The sequence below is a fragment of the Pagrus major genome, chromosome 13 (genome assembly GCF_040436345.1).
Source record: "Pagrus major chromosome 13, Pma_NU_1.0".
Classification (NCBI taxonomy): Eukaryota; Metazoa; Chordata; class Actinopteri; order Spariformes; family Sparidae; genus Pagrus; species Pagrus major.
This window is the reverse complement of record NC_133227.1, coordinates 4,206,346-4,222,968: the sequence shown is the minus strand read 5'-3', so window position 1 is coordinate 4,222,968 and position 16,623 is coordinate 4,206,346. Positions and strand designations below refer to the sequence as shown.

The following is a 16,623-nucleotide window of genomic DNA, read 5'->3' as shown; positions in this document are numbered from 1 at the left end:
TCCACTTGCCTCTCTCCGTCCCGTTGCTCTTTCCCTCTTCTTCCGCCTCCTGTCCCTGCCTTCGTCCTCCACCCTACCCCCAGGGCACTCCTTGTACTTTACCTGCACTGCCTGCCATCAGTGCTGCTCTGCGCTCGTCCTTGCATTGTGTCGGATCTGTGCCTTTGCTGCACCCTTGCTACTCTAACCTAAAAACACACACACACCGCATACAGCTGATCCTACTTGGCTCACCTCAGCGAACAGCTCTGTAAACACACACTCTCTTGCACTCGATGACAGCTCTGAATCCCACTCTCCCACTTCCTACTGAGGACTGCAGATCCACACCAGCACACAAAGCTCCTGCCTGCTGAATGTCATTTTATGACTGGAGGAATGGTCGCTCCCACAGCTCCGAGCGCTACAAGGACCCATAAAAACCTGCATACACACACACACACACACACACACTCTCAGAGCTGCACACGCAAACACGCTGCCACCCAGCCCCTCAGTAATAAATCAGCTGCCTTGCTGCATCCAGTGAGGCTCAACCGAGGCAGTGCGCTGCAGACCTGCTGTCCTGTGTTGTCCCCCTGGCTAATTTCAGCACAGTCCAGTGCCCAGAGTCATGTCTGTCGCAGAGAGCCGGGACGAAAAGCTGTCCTGTGAAGCCTATTTCTGGGCTCCATCATCCTGCATCCCTCTCTCCCCCCTTCCTCTTGCTCTCCTTCAACCTCCACTCTCTTCCTCCTTCCCCCTTCTTTGCTCACGTTTGTGTGCAGATCTCAGTCTTGCCAGCTACCTCTGTCTCAGCGTTCGGTCCCCATCTCTGCTTTGTGCTCTCCCTCTCTGCTTCTGTCTCATGGAACCGCTCTATCTCTGTCACACTCTGTGAGCATGCAACACTCCCCCCCCTTCCTCCTCCTCTCATAGATCTGCTCTCTCTCCTCCCTCCTTCCTTCCCTCCTTCCCTCTCCCTCCCTCTCCCTCCCTCCGTCCTCTGGTAAATGTGCTTGGATTGCTTCCCTGATCGCTGCTTCACTTATGCTTGCAAGAATGCCTCCCACCGTACTGCTGCTGTGTCTCTTCCTGCCTGATGTTGCACAGAAAAAAGAGGGGATTTTGTGATCTAACAGTGCCTTCTGCCCTGTCTTCACCGCAATCCTTTGTTCCAGTCTGGAAGCTGGGCCAGTGGTGTTTCCCGGACTCCTCAAATGCTCTCTTCCTCTCTTTTCCTCACTCTCTGTCATACATCATCCAGCCCATACTTCCAGGAGGAGGTTTACAGGAGAACTGTGGCTCTGCTCCACCCCATCCCCCATCTATCTCCTCCCTTTCTTCATCTAACCGTATTGGTGATGACAACACACCTATTTTACCCTGACCCAACCCTCATGCCCTTTCTGCATTTCCTCTCCTCATCTTCTCTTTCTGTCCCTCATTCTGTCCTACCCCCACTTCCTCCATTACACCCCCATGCTCTCTCCACCTCTCAGGAGAGATGAGCACCGTATTGTACTTTGCTGTGACATTGAAAGCTGCATTCATTAGATTTATATTAAGGCGATGTGGAAATGGGATGGTCTCCCTCCATTACGCACATCCGTATGTATGTAAGCACTCTCTGCTCCGGCAGAGCTGGTGTTTTTTAAAAGGGAAATGTCTAATAAAATCAATCAATCGTTCAATCACACAGATTCAGGAAGAAGTAATTAACATGCTCACACACTTGACAAATACATGTGTGTATGTGCATCTAAGAGATGAGGATACATAACAAGCGTAAAAAAAAGAATCACAAGTAGTTTTTTTCCTAGATGTGAGTCATAGCAAGGTTTCCCCAGCTCGAAGAGTGAGTCAAGTAATGCAGAAGTAAATGATGCAGTGGCATGACAAGAGACCAGCACACCATGAATGAAGTCATGGCTTGAGATGACAGGTACAATTCATCTGTGTTTTCCTTTAGTTACGCCTCTTTTATTTTGGATGCCATGCTTTTCTAGTTGACAGTTTATTTGTTGCAGAATAAGGCGCATGCCTCTGAGGCGCTTTGCAGAAATTTGATTACCACCTTCACAACCTCAAATCCTGTTCCATGAGGTGAGCAAATTCACGATCACAGCCCTTACACAACAACCTCTCCAGTGCATTAGTGATCGATCTATCTTGTTGTGTGCATGAGTACACAACAAGATAGATCACAAAATCCCTGTGTGTGTGTGTGAGAGAGAGAGAGAGAGAAAGAGAAAGACAGAGTGGGGGAGACAGAGAGCGAAAGAGGATTTTGTGAGATCAGCATCTTCAGCGGGGGGGACTTGGGGTCTTTCCCTTACCAAGGACATATGGCGTAGGAGTGCTGTTGAGGAGAGCAGGGAGGGAAGACGGGCAGTGGAGTGTGATGGCTCTCGTTTGGCGAGGCTATGGTCGCAAACAGAGCAGCTGAAGCGCTGGCATCAGCCGGTCGGCGCTCTGAGTAGAGGGGTTAAGAGCTGGATGAGAGAGGGAGGCGCAGGTGTGTCTTCAGCGACCTAGAACACAGAATTCAAGCATGCATAAACACACATATTATATACCTACATACATATATATACGTACATCACAAAAGCAAAATGTGTGTTTCAAGAGTAAAAGTGCTAATGTAAAATCTGCCATGTTTACATTACATTGTCCATCCAACATTTTAAAATATACAATACTTATTTTCAAGGTGCACTATGTAGTTTTGGGGAATACACTTTCTCTTCATTGACTGATTTTTTTTTATGTCTAAACACACTAAATAAACAAAACAATTTGTTTTCATTTTCTGAATAAACTGAATAAACAAACCAACCTTAAAGGATTTTACTTTGTTTATATTTGGCAGACCCTGCCACCTTTCTAGCTTCAAACAGTGTCCTGGGGACCTTATTTCCCTTGAGAACAGCTTGTTTATTCAGTTCTGGATACGATAAATATTTCTGAGTTTGTATTATTACCTCATTAACATTGTAAATATTAAAACTCTGAGTTTGAATTTCATCTCCAAAACTACATAGTGCCCCTTTAAGTTTGAGCTCACATTTGACCTCATAAAGACACCCATGGAAACATACCATATATGCCCCTAAGTACTGCACACATAAATATTTTAGCCCATGTAATGTTTCTAAGAATTATGCAAGAGAGAAATTATACTCAGAACAAGGGCTCTTGTTAAAATATGGAAATCAGAGGTGATTATTAATCAATGTGAGTGTGCTTATAATGAATTGTGGCTTAGTATTTAAATGAATGCAGGTAGAAAGAGCGGAGCCCAGCTTTGTTGTACTGCAGCAAGATCCCTAGTTCAATTTATATATCATAGTGGATTATTTCTGAATAATTAAAGAAATATAGAGGGCATATATTGTGCAAAATATGCAGTATGCAAAATATTAGGAAAGAAAATGGCAAGTCTGTCTGTTCTGAAGGGTTTAAAATGAAATGTATTATTATTGTTTGTCCATCATTGGGTGAAGCAAATGAATAAAGTCACCTTGTATATTGCCACAGGGCTTCAACCTTCTGGACAGCAGCTGTCCAATAAGCTGGAGGTCATCGAAGGGGAGCTACAGTCGATCCTGCAAACATTACGGCACATTACACCAATTTTTAAAAAGTGTCTGACATAATAGACCTAACAAGTCAGACTTCCCCTTTTCACACCTTTGTACTGCTACCAATAACTGTGATTTAATTTTGTTCAAAAAGATAATTACGCCTCTTGGCTTGATGTTGAAAGGTTGCCAGCAAAATCTGGCATCAATATAACCAATATACTGTAGGACTGTGCATGTGCACGTTGTAGTGATGGCTCAAAATAACCTGCCCGAACAAAAATAGGTGTTATTCTTTCAACAACAAGAAGGTGGGTTAAGATAGTGATGGTGCGTCAAAACATTCATGTCAGTTATGTCAGGTGTTATGGAAGTATTACATAGACATTATTAGTGGTAGGATATACAGGGATTAGGCAAGGATACACTCACCAACTGTGTATATACATATAAATCAAGTAAACTGGAGGTGAATTAAAGGGGCACTATGTAGTTTTGGAGAAGATATTCTAATATTTACGTCAGAAATATTTATTTTTTTCCATAACTGAATAAACAAGCTGTTCTCAGAGGAAAATAAGGTTCCCAGAACACTGTTTGAAGCTAGAAAGGTGGCAGGGTCCGCCAAATATAAACAAAGTAAAACAGTATGAAATTGTGTTGTCTTTTAAGGTCAGTTTGTTTATTCTGTTTATTCAGTCACGAAAGCGAAGAGAGTTTGTTTATTTAGACAAAAAGAAGTCAGTCAATGAAGATCTTTCTCTTGTTATGAAAATATGTTACCCAAAACTACATATTGCACCTTTATATAGCCTTAGCTTATATAGAAATAAACTTAGCTGAGGATTACCAGGGGAAAGAAGAGACAACACATTTTTTTTTTTTTTTAGCTATTTCAAGTTGAATACAGACACAATAAGAATACAGATACTTACAAATTGGAGAATGTGATTTCCTCGGGACAGCTAATGACTGAGATTATCAGAAAAACATCTTAGCAGGTGGGATGTTGGCGCTGTGATGAACGGGCCGACGCCATCTTGTGTTAATACGAAGACACAACACGCTTCAATCAGTCTCCTTCCTTTTTGTTTAGCCTTCAGCCTTCTGTTTGTACACCATCCCTCCGACTGATGAAATAAAGGTGCGATATGATTCATGTCTTTGTGTTAAGGTCTAAACTGCGTTGATCCCCTGCATGGCTACAACTTTTAATCATTTTGTATTATTTTCTCCACCTGTAGATGGCAGCATACCAAGATGCCTGACAATGACAGCAACACTGTCAAGAATGTGGAGAAGAAGAAGAGTAGCCCAGGGAGGCTAGCTGGTAGAAATGTCAGAGAACTGACAGTAATGCTAACTTGGCCGCAGTAGTTACTGAGTTGTCAGAAAGTGTCTGGAAGCTCAAAGGAGTGATTGTAAGACACGAAACCTCACCAGACGGCCTGTGTAGGGGAGTGGGCAAACCGGTTAAACGTTACGGATCCCGGACATTTAATATTTGACAACCGCTGGTTAGCTAGCATTAGCTGGCTAGCTGGGGAGCTCCTGAAAAGTAACGTCAAGGATTGTTTCATACAGTCATGTCGGCGGCCGGAGACTTCGGAAACCCTTTAAGAAAATTTAAATTGGTCTTTCTCGGGGAACAGAGTGGTAAGTCAAATGCTAATGTTACAAGTTGTCGGGGTGTAGAATCTGAATTATGCCCTATAGGAGCTGAGCTAACACGAGAGTTTGGTGGATTGGTCGGGTGATTAACATTCACCAGTTAGCTAGCTAACATTAGCTGCGTAACGTTAAACTTGGCATAGTGATAGCATTGCGACACCGTCACTTAACTAGCTGCTTGTCCACGCTGGCTTCATTCGCAGGTGTTATTAGTCATAGGTGAGGTCATATCTGTAGAAACTGTCTTAGCTAAGTTGTGTGGGGGAGCTGTGATAACATACTATTTACAGAGGCTGTGGAAGCTCGTAGAAAGTTACAAGTGTCGATTAAGTGGTGAAACAATTTGGTGAAACAATGTGGTTAACATAGTGGATAAATGTTCAACTTGAAAGTACTCTCTATATATTAATACCAGCTGTATGTCCATTTAATATCTCAAGTGATAGCTACAGTTACAGGCTATGTTGGCTTCAGGTGATGAGCTGTATTTGCTGCTGTGTTCAGAGGAATGCTACAAATCTCAGTTCAAGTTCCCTAAAAAATATGACAGTGATTACACAGTCAGATCAGATTGTCTAGCCGGGGGCACTGCAGCGAGTTGATGCATCCTAATTACCAAACCTGCCCAGTGGCATTCCTACACTCTGCCTACTCATTTTCCCCTTTTCCAGCCAAACTGAACACAGGGTGTAATTGTACTGGAAGAGAAAGAGGGGGCAGGGAAGTTGTTGGGTATAGATCCATACTTAACAATCTTATGTCTGTTTCAAAGGTAAAAGTGTGGGCTTGTTCATTATATAGTCTAATACAGTGCTTCCACAGTTTTCCACAGTTGTTTGCTGAGCATGCTATGGACTTTGGAGCTTTGTGTAAAATATGGATGCACCATTACAAACATTTTCTCGTCCGATAGTCTATGATACCTCAACTTTAGGTATATGTTTATACTAGGGCTGCACGATAAGCATTGATTTTGACAGACTTCATTCACGATTAGTGTGAATGACCGTATTTGCCTCACAATTTTCATCTTCACTGCAAAAAAACAATTAAAATCATGATGTGACATTTTGCTGGGACTGTGCCAACCATGTTTTCTTACATCTGGAGAACAAGATTTGTGTGCAAGAGCATCTCTGCTGCACTACAGTACTTCATGATAATGCTCTAATGTCATACATCTGAGCTTTTTATATAAAAATTGCAGCTTCCTGTGATTTGGAAATTACACTTGGCCATATTGCAATTTTGAGTATATTGTGATAATCTTTTGATTAATTGTGTGGCCCTTGTTGATATTTGATACTAATATAAAACTAGGGCTCTTTTGTTAAAAAAAATTCAACATCTGCAATCACTACATAGAAGTCAATAAATAATGTTAAGTATGATCAGTATGTATGGCCAGGCACTGCTGTGGTTCCAAACAGTTGGCAGCACACGAATGTAACACTGACATTTTTTTGGCATTAAGGAAGAAACTTTAATGTGGATTCATCACACTTGAGTCTGACCATACCCAATCAGCCTAATAGGGTCTGTAACAGCAACAACGCTGATCCGGCCGATCTGATAGGTGCTTCAGTAGGGTAGAAACAGGATCTGGTAGTCTAGAAAAGGTTACAATTTCTCCTTTGCCAGTAATCATTTTTCTTCAGGTATTGTGTCCTGTAATATGACTCACTTCCATCGAGATAAGACAGGCAGACTTTGTTTGTCAGACATTCTGTAATCAGCTGTGGTTCCTTGTAAAATTGTAAACAGCAGTGTTGGCTTTGGCCATGTCATCATCACTCGATGCTCGCAGTGTAACTGATAATGTAACTCGAGCTCAGCAAAACAGTCTGAGGCTGGGGAGCACTGTCCGGGTGTTTAAAGCTAACGTATGAGTGAGTCTCTCTGATGTGCTAAAAGTGATGTTGTAATGGGATATATCAGCAAGATTAAAAGAAATATTATGAATCATTGTACAGCTGCCAAATTATGTGGAAGAGTGTGGTAAATTACTCTTCTTCAGTATGGATATGGAGCAGGGTTGACAATGTGGCCAATGTCTGTATCACTATACAATTATTTTTTGTAAATTCAATTAAGAAATTGTTAAAAAAAAAAAAATACCATACTGTACTATCACATGTAATTAATGTATTTTATTTTAACTTCTATATGGACAAAAACAACTACCTCACATGAGAAAACTCAAAAACAAAAGAGTCAAAACAGTAAAACTAACATTCTTTCAAAATGGAAGCTTTAAGGTTTAAAATGAGAACGATAACTTCAAGTGTTGCAGGTTATAAGGGCACAAATAAATATCAGTCTGACTTCCGTGAGAACAGTATAAAAATCACACAAATTAGATGTGCATTGCCACCACTAACTGTTGCTCTCACATCACATGAGAACGCGGTAACCAGTCCTGCTGCCGAAATCCACACTACCTTGTGCGGCTGGATTCACACCTTCACTTGAGAGTCCAGCCCTGATATCCTACATAACCTGTCCAGAATATGTAACACATAAATTAATTCGCTTCTGCTGTGGATCAGTATTGTGAAATCTCTACCAGTGGACACATTTCTACTGTTGTGCAGTATTTATACCGTTAAATTGCCCAACCTTAATATGGAGCAAGAAAAGAGACAGAGACAAGTTTGTCCATTCAGGGCTGCACACAGCAAGGCAAAACATTTTTGGAGGATGATAATGGGGAACCTGGCTCCAAACCCGACTCGTCTCTCAGCATTCCTCAGCCCTTTAAGTTAACCTCTCCTCAGAAACTTCAAATGATTCAGAACCACACCTTTGAATGGACAATTACTTGCCCTTTCATGGGAGTTAAAGGATATGCTTTGGTATATTATACAGGTTCTTCATATGTGGCTTATTAACTGTGCACAACTTTGATGTTGTGCACTGTAAGTCTACTCAGTCTACTGTATCTTGCAGTAGGTGATCCATCCATTTAGTTTTCCATTTTAGTTATTTGCTAACAATTCATATTGTCAGCAAAGTGATGCATTAGGCTGTGGTCAGAGACATACGTTTTAAATGCAAATACATACATTTTATTCTATTTTTTGGCATTTTATACATTAAACAATTAATCAGTTGAGAAAAAAATACAATGGCTATTTAATAGAATCCAGGGGTGCAACGGTACATGTACTTGTCCCGAACTGTCGTGGCGTGGGTGAGATTATAACCCTTCTGATCCACACTTCAGTCCAGTAATGGAGAAGTATTGCACTAAAATTGCAACTATTGCATTAAAAGCTGTTCCAACCGCTGTTAAACAACAAAGCAAAAGAAGAAGACACACTGTTTTGTTACTACAGACACTATGGCGAGTCCAGACTAGGTAAAACAAATTGTAAGTCGCACTACTGTCAGTTAAAAATAAATGAAAAGAAACCTAGCCTTGTGCATTTTGACTTTTTTGTCACTTTTTCCGGTTGTACTGATCTAACAAACCATGACTTCTGTGTACGGTTACACCCCTTATAGAATGTAATAGATAGGCTGATGAATTAATGATTGAAAGAATCATTAATTGCAACCTTACTCAAGATAGGCACACATAATTGTGGTCAATGTTGAATAAAAGCTGATTAGCCTACAAAACTGAATGAATGTGTGATCGTAACACTGATAATACTTTGTTTGTGTTTGTTTTTAGTGGGAAAGACTTCGCTGATCACCAGGTTCATGTATGACAGCTTCGACAACACTTACCAAGTGAGACAAACACCTCCACCTGATTTAATCACCGCTATTAATATTCATGTTATTCTACAATCCAATGCTCATAGATTATTGTTATGCATATTTAACAACTTGTTACCCATTTTCAGGCCACAATAGGAATAGATTTCCTGTCGAAAACCATGTACCTTGAAGACAGAACAGTAAGTTTGTTTGTTTTGTTTTTTACTAATGGTGTTTAACACTCCCTGATTGTTGGCTGTTCTTGTCTTTGTTCAGATTAAACCTCATAGTGACTTGGTGGTGGGGATTTCAGTGAGCTTCTGGTTGCTGACATAAATCAGTTATGTTCTTTCTAACAAGCACGAGTAGTATTTGTACTGCCTTCCAAGTGTGAGCTGGATGCCGTACCTCCTGGACCGTCCGCCCGGTCTTTGTTTATTTCTCCCCTCAACACGGGTTTTCTTCCTCTCCTTCCTACCCCTCCATCTATTCTCTCCATTCCTGGTTTGAAATTAAACACCTTACTTGATCAAGAGAGGAGGGCTGATGACAAGTGAAGGGTGATTATTTATTTCTTCCCCCCCAGGCCCAGACAGCTTGCTCTCTCTGATGGTCTTTCACTACCTGCATGCACTATGCTCTGTCTTTTCTCTATCTTTTCCCATTTGTCTGACTTTATTTAGTTTTCTTTCAATTTGCTTTTTGTCACCATAACTTACCTCATTTCTGCCTTTTTTCTTGTTTATTTTCATCCCTTGTTTTTTTTGTTTCTTTTTTTTTGTTTCTTTTTTTCTCTTCTTGGATTTTTCCTCCCATCCCCTTCCCCTTCCTGCCCCACAGATCAGGTTGCAGTTGTGGGACACAGCAGGGCAAGAGCGATTTCGTAGCCTCATCCCGAGTTACATCAGAGACTCTGCCGCTGCTGTCGTAGTGTATGACATCACAAGTAGGTTGATTGCATGTGCACACAGTGGTTTAGAAATCTGACACGTTTGTCTTGTCCTCTCTTGTGTTTCTTAATTTTCTGAAAAAAATGAGCATCCGTTACTACAGTTTTACAAGCATTTCTTTTGCATTTTTAAAAATCCTATGATTCCAAATGTATACATCGGACTCTACTGTCACAAACCTGCCAGTTTTCACAGCTAAGGCATTTCACATCCTGAATACTGATGCCCTGCTTCCCACTTCTCCATCGTCTCTCTTTCAGACGTCAACTCCTTCCAGCAAACCACAAAATGGATCGACGATGTGAGAACAGAGAGAGGAAGTGATGTCATTATCATGTTGGTGGGAAACAAGACAGACCTTGCGGACAAAAGGTAATTTGTTCCTCCCTCCGCCTGCGTCTGTGTATGCAGGCTCCTTCCTTTAAGAGCATACTAATGAAGTCATTGATTGTTCCTGTCAATACTGAGCTCCTCGGCCCTTTCTGAGGCAGCATCAGATTAGTCACCTCCACCCTTTGTGGATGTTAAAGCTGCGATTGACTTTTTTCATACTCTTTGCCCTCTTTCTCTTTGTTTCAGCCCACATTGTTTGAATATATTGATTATTTAATCTTTAACAGATTAAGCTCCTAAATAGATTGATAGTTGTCAGCTGTTGTTTGATAAAATTTTATTTGAAAGTGTGTACTGTTTGATCCACTTTATCCACCTGTCTTATGAAGTCAGTTCTGTAATGTCTGTCGCTGTGCATCTCTTAACCCCCCTATCTACCACAGGCAAGTATCTATTGAGGAGGGTGAGCGGAAAGCCAAAGAACTAAATGTAATGTTTATTGAGACTAGTGCGAAAGCGGGCTACAACGTAAAGCAGGTAAGAATGTGTGTGAGTCGTGCTCTGTAGTCCTGCCGCGGACGCTGCCGCCTGGGCTCCACCTCCAAAAGTCTCTGAATTTGCCAGCTGTTCCAACAGCTGGATCTCATCGTTCATTTTCTGTCAAAATCTAAAAGCCTGCTGTCCCTGCATGGCTGACAGTGAACTAGGGCTGTACCAAATTTTTTTCAATTCAATGCTTCTGTTGAGGTTTTCGAATGAAGCTTCAGGTTTCTGTTGTCCTATTTTATCATTAAAAAGAAAAATATCCTTTAACAGAATCCTCAATTTGAATAAAGTGATTAATTGGAGTAAATGAGTTGGTCTTTTTTAAATTAAAATCACCTTTCTTTAACAAATAATAAATAAGTCATGATGCTAGAAAGATGCCAGAAAGAAAGTGTTGTGCATTTTTAAAATTATTATATCTATCTTTTTTTTAAATTAATTTGTGATTGTTAGACTTCACTCTAGATTTATTGGAAATATTCGGATCGCACAAGTTGGTAAACAATCCTCTGCAGCCACCACTGGAATCTAATTCTACAAATAGTGAAACAGATATAATATTATTGTAGCATAATTTGTATCTGCAACTGTGCAAAAATATCAGGTTAAAACAGAACGAATAGACATTCATAGACATAAATATTCGGTACAGCCTGGAGGTCAAACGGGTGACTTTTGGTCTCGAGCAGAGGTGGCAGTAGCAGCAGGAAGGGGCACGACTTGTTACTCCACTTCAACATAATCTCAATCTGTGTTATTTTTCCCCTTGTCTTCTTGTCAATGTCTGTGGTGATATGTGCGTGTACCCGTGGATGTGCGTGTTGTGCGCGGTGACTCGTGGCTCATCACAGACAGATAACCACAGAGGAGGGAGAGCAGAGAGCGAAAGAGATGAATGTTCTGTTTATTGAAACAAGTGCAAAGACAGGCTACAATGTCAAACAGGTAGAGCGTGTGCACCTCTGTGTGTGTGTGTGTGTGTGTGTGTGTGTTCATAGTGCTCATGCTCTCTTCTGATTGGCTTCTATTTCACACGTTTGCGTGCATAAAGGTTTAAGCATCAGCTTCCTGTGGTGGAAAGTGTTGTGTGTGGATCTGTTTTTCAAGCTCTCTCCCACCTGTTAAAAGTATTGATTAGCATTGGCCAACCTTTGATCCTTCAGCCTTAAAGGTGGGTCAGGGTTTGCAAACCAATACTCCTCCACTCCACTGATTAGCAAAGTAGCAGTATTTCTGTTGCTGTGAAATCTGCATGTCTATCAAGTCTGGTTCCATGTGATGCTGTGTAGTGAGGGGCAGGCATGTTGAGCATCATCATTCAACACTCCCTTTTTTTTTTTTTTTAGTTTAATTCATATGAATCCATCAATCACTTTAAGTGCTCCAAGCTCTATCAATGGAAGGTCTCACTGAGGCACAATTACAACCTCTTTTCAAGCCACTCCTGCAGTGCAGAAATGTGGCCTTGCCGTAGTATAAACACATGCTGCTAAATTTAAGATCAGATTTGGAAAAGCTCTGGTGGGTGTCTTCCTCTGTGCGAGCTTCAAGAGAACCTGCTTAATCATGTTATGGGAATATACACTGCACATTGTCTTGATTTCATCTTGTGTGTTTGTCATACATCTGGGGTTATTTCCTTGCCTGACAGAATACATCTGGTTCTTTTTCCCTCCAGCTTTTCCGTCGTGTGGCAGCCGCCCTCCCTGGCATGGATACCACACAGGACAAGAGTAGAGAGGACAGTATCCTTTGTGTATGTGTCAGAGTCTGTGTCTGATGTGACAGAAGTGAGTCAGGAGGTATCTTGCTCTCTTATGGATAGTCCCTGCCAGAAGGAAAATCTAGTGCACTGCTGTGACAGCTAGCTATTGTTGTTTAACCCAAGTGTCCCTTTAGATTTATTTTACCAGTGAGGGCACATATTGTGCTGCAACTCACTGACTTTTGTACTGAGTATAATCTTAAAGAAATACTCCACTGAAAATATACGTTGTGAGTACCAACTGCTAACCATCTCTAGTCTGCAGTAAACTGGGATTCACAGCTGTAACAATGGATTCGAATTGTGCCTCAGTCATGACTAAAACAGGTCAGAACATCCTTAGAAACCTCTGAAAGCAATCCTGAAACATGAGCCACATCTCACTGTTGACCCTTGTGTTTAGATGGTACAGTATATGGGTTTGCACTCATGATGCTATACCTTTTAATCTGTCCCCATACTGATGGCACTCAGAAATGGATGACAGGGCTGAGTATTGAACCTCAGTACTTTCTTGGTACTATGTGTCCATAGCACATTGTATGGTAATCTTGTTTTCTTGCTCTTAGATCAGATATTTACATATTATAATCAAAATGTAGCCAATTTTACCAAGTATTTACCTGAAAATGAGTTTAATATTGGACCTTTTTAAGATTTATCATTTTTAAAGGTCACATGATGGGGACATAAAACATGATCTTTCTCCATAGAATTCATTTTGTCTTGAAATGCAGCTTGTGGAACTTCATCTTCGTCATATAATTGTGAGTTCACATAATGTCTGATGGTTTGTATGGTAAACATGGACATTAAACAACTTTTTACAACTTTAAAATGCTATCTCTAACAGCTTAAGCCTGGCAAGCAGTTTGCTTTGGTTCTCACGACATCTCATTTACATTTTAAACGTGTATCTTTTCCTGTTCTGCGATGTTCCTTAACTCCTAAACCCCTCAGTGATTGACATTAAGCTGGAGAAGCCACCAGAGCTACCTGCCAGTGAAGGAGGCTGTTCCTGCTAATGCCCGCTCATGTCATTGCTAAATATTTCTCTTCCTGGCTTTTTTCTCAGACTCAGTCGGTTTTTCTGTATCTGTACCCTTCACTGCACCCGCCTCTGTTCCCCAGCCTGAAATAGAACACTACATCTGTTATCCTCGGCATCGTGGAAACCTGCTCTCTCATCGGGATGCTCTGAAAGTCATGAAACACTTAAATTGAATATTTGCACTGTAACACGCATACGTTGAAACAGTATTCACGGCTAGAGCTCGGCCTTTGCTGAGCTCCGGTTGTCATTTCCAAAAGACAAATATGATGGCAAAAGAGTAATTAGTCGCAGCAAGTTTGTGTCTAAAGATGACCTTTTGTACCAAACTGAAAGAAAGAAAATGAGTTTGTAAGACATCAAATCAAAGTATGTGTTTAATAGTGAGAATATTCTGAAAAAGGATTTAAAAAATGCTTTAAGCTTAATCAGCACAATGTGGATGTTTTGTGCGTTTGTCGGGTAACATTATTTGTGCTGTTGCAATTGATTGGCAGCGATTCATTCTTGAATTGTGTTGTAAACAAACTGTACTTTTTTAACTGTCTGGAATAATACATAGAAACAGTTGCAAAGTTGTGTTGAAGAAAATCAACAGGGTCATCTCAATGTTGACACATATACTGTATACAACCACGATGCAGCTGAAGTTGGAAGTGGCAGCCATGAACTCAATTTAAACTGCATGCAGGCTTTATGGTACCTGCATCAGCACACTTTTCCCCAACACATACCAGCATGACACAAGTTGTTACACAGTCAGCGCATGTTCCCAGACCAGCCCAAATACATGACACCTACTATAAGAGCAACACTATCACTACACCATCCACATTACCGTCCTTCCCTTTCTTCCCACACTTGACCTTTTTCAGATGGGTTATTTTTACTGTGGCTTCCGTTTTCTATTACCTTTTTATTTGGGTAGCTCTTTAATTTTTTTTTTCTAAAAGACTACAGCTATCATAGATTTAAACAGTTTATTTGATGATAGTGTTTGAGGAGGATATTCTCATATTAAGAGTCATAATCATAAAACCCACCATAAACATTAGATATGGAGATGTTATGCCTTTTGGAGTTTAATTGTAGAGGGCTTCCTTGGATTTGGGTTTATCTAGTTAAGTTTGGGATGATGTTATGAACACTTTAAAGACTTATTTTGCTTGTTTTTATTTTTTTGGAGTTGATCTTTTGTTAGTGATTATTTGACGTGTATTTAATCCACAATGACTTGTAATATTTATTTCTATTGGATTCATGTTTCTTTTTTTATGGCTGTTAATATCTTCACTTTTGGAATGAGTCCTGAATCACTAATAAAATATGCATCCATCTGGACCACCTTTAACAGAATCAGTAGAGACATCTGCTGTTCCCTCTGCCACCTCTAACTGGCAATTTGATCGTACTAATAATGCCGTGCAATTTATGTGTGAATTATGGAGGAGAGTTTGATTTGTATAGCAAAGTAGTCCTCAACGTTTCTGTCTGGAATGGTTTTAAATGAAAGAATAAAAATACACTTGTCACCGCTGCTGAAATTCATCTGTGTCTTGCTGAAAGCTGTGAGATTTTGATGCAGTTATTTACGTGGTATTTTTAATGTCGGAATTATGATTCAAAGGTTTAATACTTTGAGTGTTGCAGTGAGGTTAATCTGTTTTTGAGTCTTCAGTGCGACTCTTAGAAACTTTAAACCACAGAAATAGAACAACATTACCAACCAGTGACTGTACTATTAAGAGCTTACTGGTGATGGAGCAGAAAAGTTGTCCAGTCATGTGGACTGAATGACTGACAGTAATCAGCTCTGTCCTGCTGGTGCAGTATGCTGGACCTGGATTAATAGGCTTATTTCACAGCAGAGATTTTGCAGAGAAAGCACAGGAGGAACTAATGGCAGTAATGATGGCTCAAAGTATGCATTCCCACTGAGCTAGCAGTCACCATAACCGGTATTTGAGCTGGTACTCAAAAATAGAAACCTGTTATTGTCCAGGCCAAAATGTCTGGTGTGCCCAAGTAATCATAGAAGTAAGTTTACTAAGGGAGAAATTAGGGCAATCATAGCCACCTGTGCATCTGTATTAAATCTGGATTGCGAAACCGTAGTAGTGTGAAACCGTACCAGGGCCACAAAAGCCTAGGTTCAGTGTGTGTCAATTAGTTTGACATAAATTGATTAATTGTATACTTTGATAGGAATTAGGAGTAAGGTACAATATCAGCTAGGTTAGGTCCCATCATTACCTAATCTTGCGACCCTCACTTTTGGAGGAGCCCTGTGTCACAGTTTTAGTTTTGAGGCTGTACTTTCATTATTTATTTATTTACTTATTCTAAAAAAGTTTGTAATCAGCTCATAGGATGTATATTCCTAAATAAGATTGAATTGCTCTTGATCAAACTACCTTAAAGGTGCAATATGCAGCCTAAGAATTTTACTTTAAACCAATCAAAAAAATAAAGTTATCAACAGAATCTGAAGAAAATAATATTTTTGACGTTGTGTTATGGCAGCTCTTCCTGCCAGCATTCCTTGCTGGGTCCCCCCATCCCGGGTCTGAAACCCTCCGCTCATGTGCTAGTGGTGTAAACCATGGTTCCAACAATTAAAATCTGTTCACTAGAGACTACCGCCGACCGAGCCCGCTAACCTCTGGTTTAGCGCCCAGCTAACTTGAATGGGAATAAAATGATTTAATCTTGCAGCTCTAAAAAGTCTGAAAACTCAAACAAGTCATTTCATGGGGGTTGCGACGCTCAAAAAACACAAAATAAGTGCTCCACACTCCCAGTTCAGACTGCTAGCTGCATGGCTAACTGAGCTAACTAGCTAACGGCAGCCACGGTTAGCATCAGTTGATGGTTACCGTGTTGATATGCTTCCCCTCTATTTGGTTAGCATGAATTCAACCGGTGGCCAATTCTTACATATTACGCCTTTAAAATGTAGTGACAAGGTACCTGTAAAGAACATTAATGCGGCCATGACCACTGGCTCACTTCATACACAGTGATATTATCAACCAG

General features: G+C 40.6%; 1 protein-coding gene across 2 annotated transcripts; it reads left to right on the top strand.

The window, feature by feature from the left end:
* The first annotated feature begins 4,900 nt into the window (after positions 1–4,900).
* On the top strand, positions 4,901–15,124 carry rab6a (RAB6A, member RAS oncogene family). Of its 2 annotated transcripts, none has more exons than XM_073479258.1 (8): positions 4,901–5,219; positions 8,914–8,972; positions 9,089–9,142; positions 9,783–9,888; positions 10,153–10,264; positions 11,623–11,716; positions 12,450–12,516; positions 13,497–15,124. In XM_073479258.1, the coding sequence occupies exons 1-8, from the start codon at positions 5,150–5,152 to the stop codon at positions 13,559–13,561; spliced, it is 627 nt and encodes a 208-aa protein (XP_073335359.1). In that variant the 5' UTR covers positions 4,901–5,149; the 3' UTR covers positions 13,562–15,124. The 2 variants fall into 2 exon arrangements, with proteins under 2 accessions (XP_073335359.1, XP_073335358.1); XM_073479257.1 differs by lacking the exon at positions 11,623–11,716 and adding an exon at positions 10,669–10,762.
* Positions 15,125–16,623: the final 1,499 nt, after the last annotated feature.

Coding starts and splice junctions, on each gene's coding strand:
- rab6a (XM_073479258.1), top strand. CDS start 5,150: ATGTCGGCGGCCGGAGACTTCGGAAACCCTTTAAGAAAATTTAAATTG. Junction 11,717..12,449: donor CAGGCTACAATGTCAAACAG/GTAGAGCGTGTG, acceptor TTTTCCCTCCAG/CTTTTCCGTCGTGTGGCAGC. Junction 12,517..13,496: donor GGACAAGAGTAGAGAGGACA/GTATCCTTTGTG, acceptor TAAACCCCTCAG/TGATTGACATTAAGCTGGAG.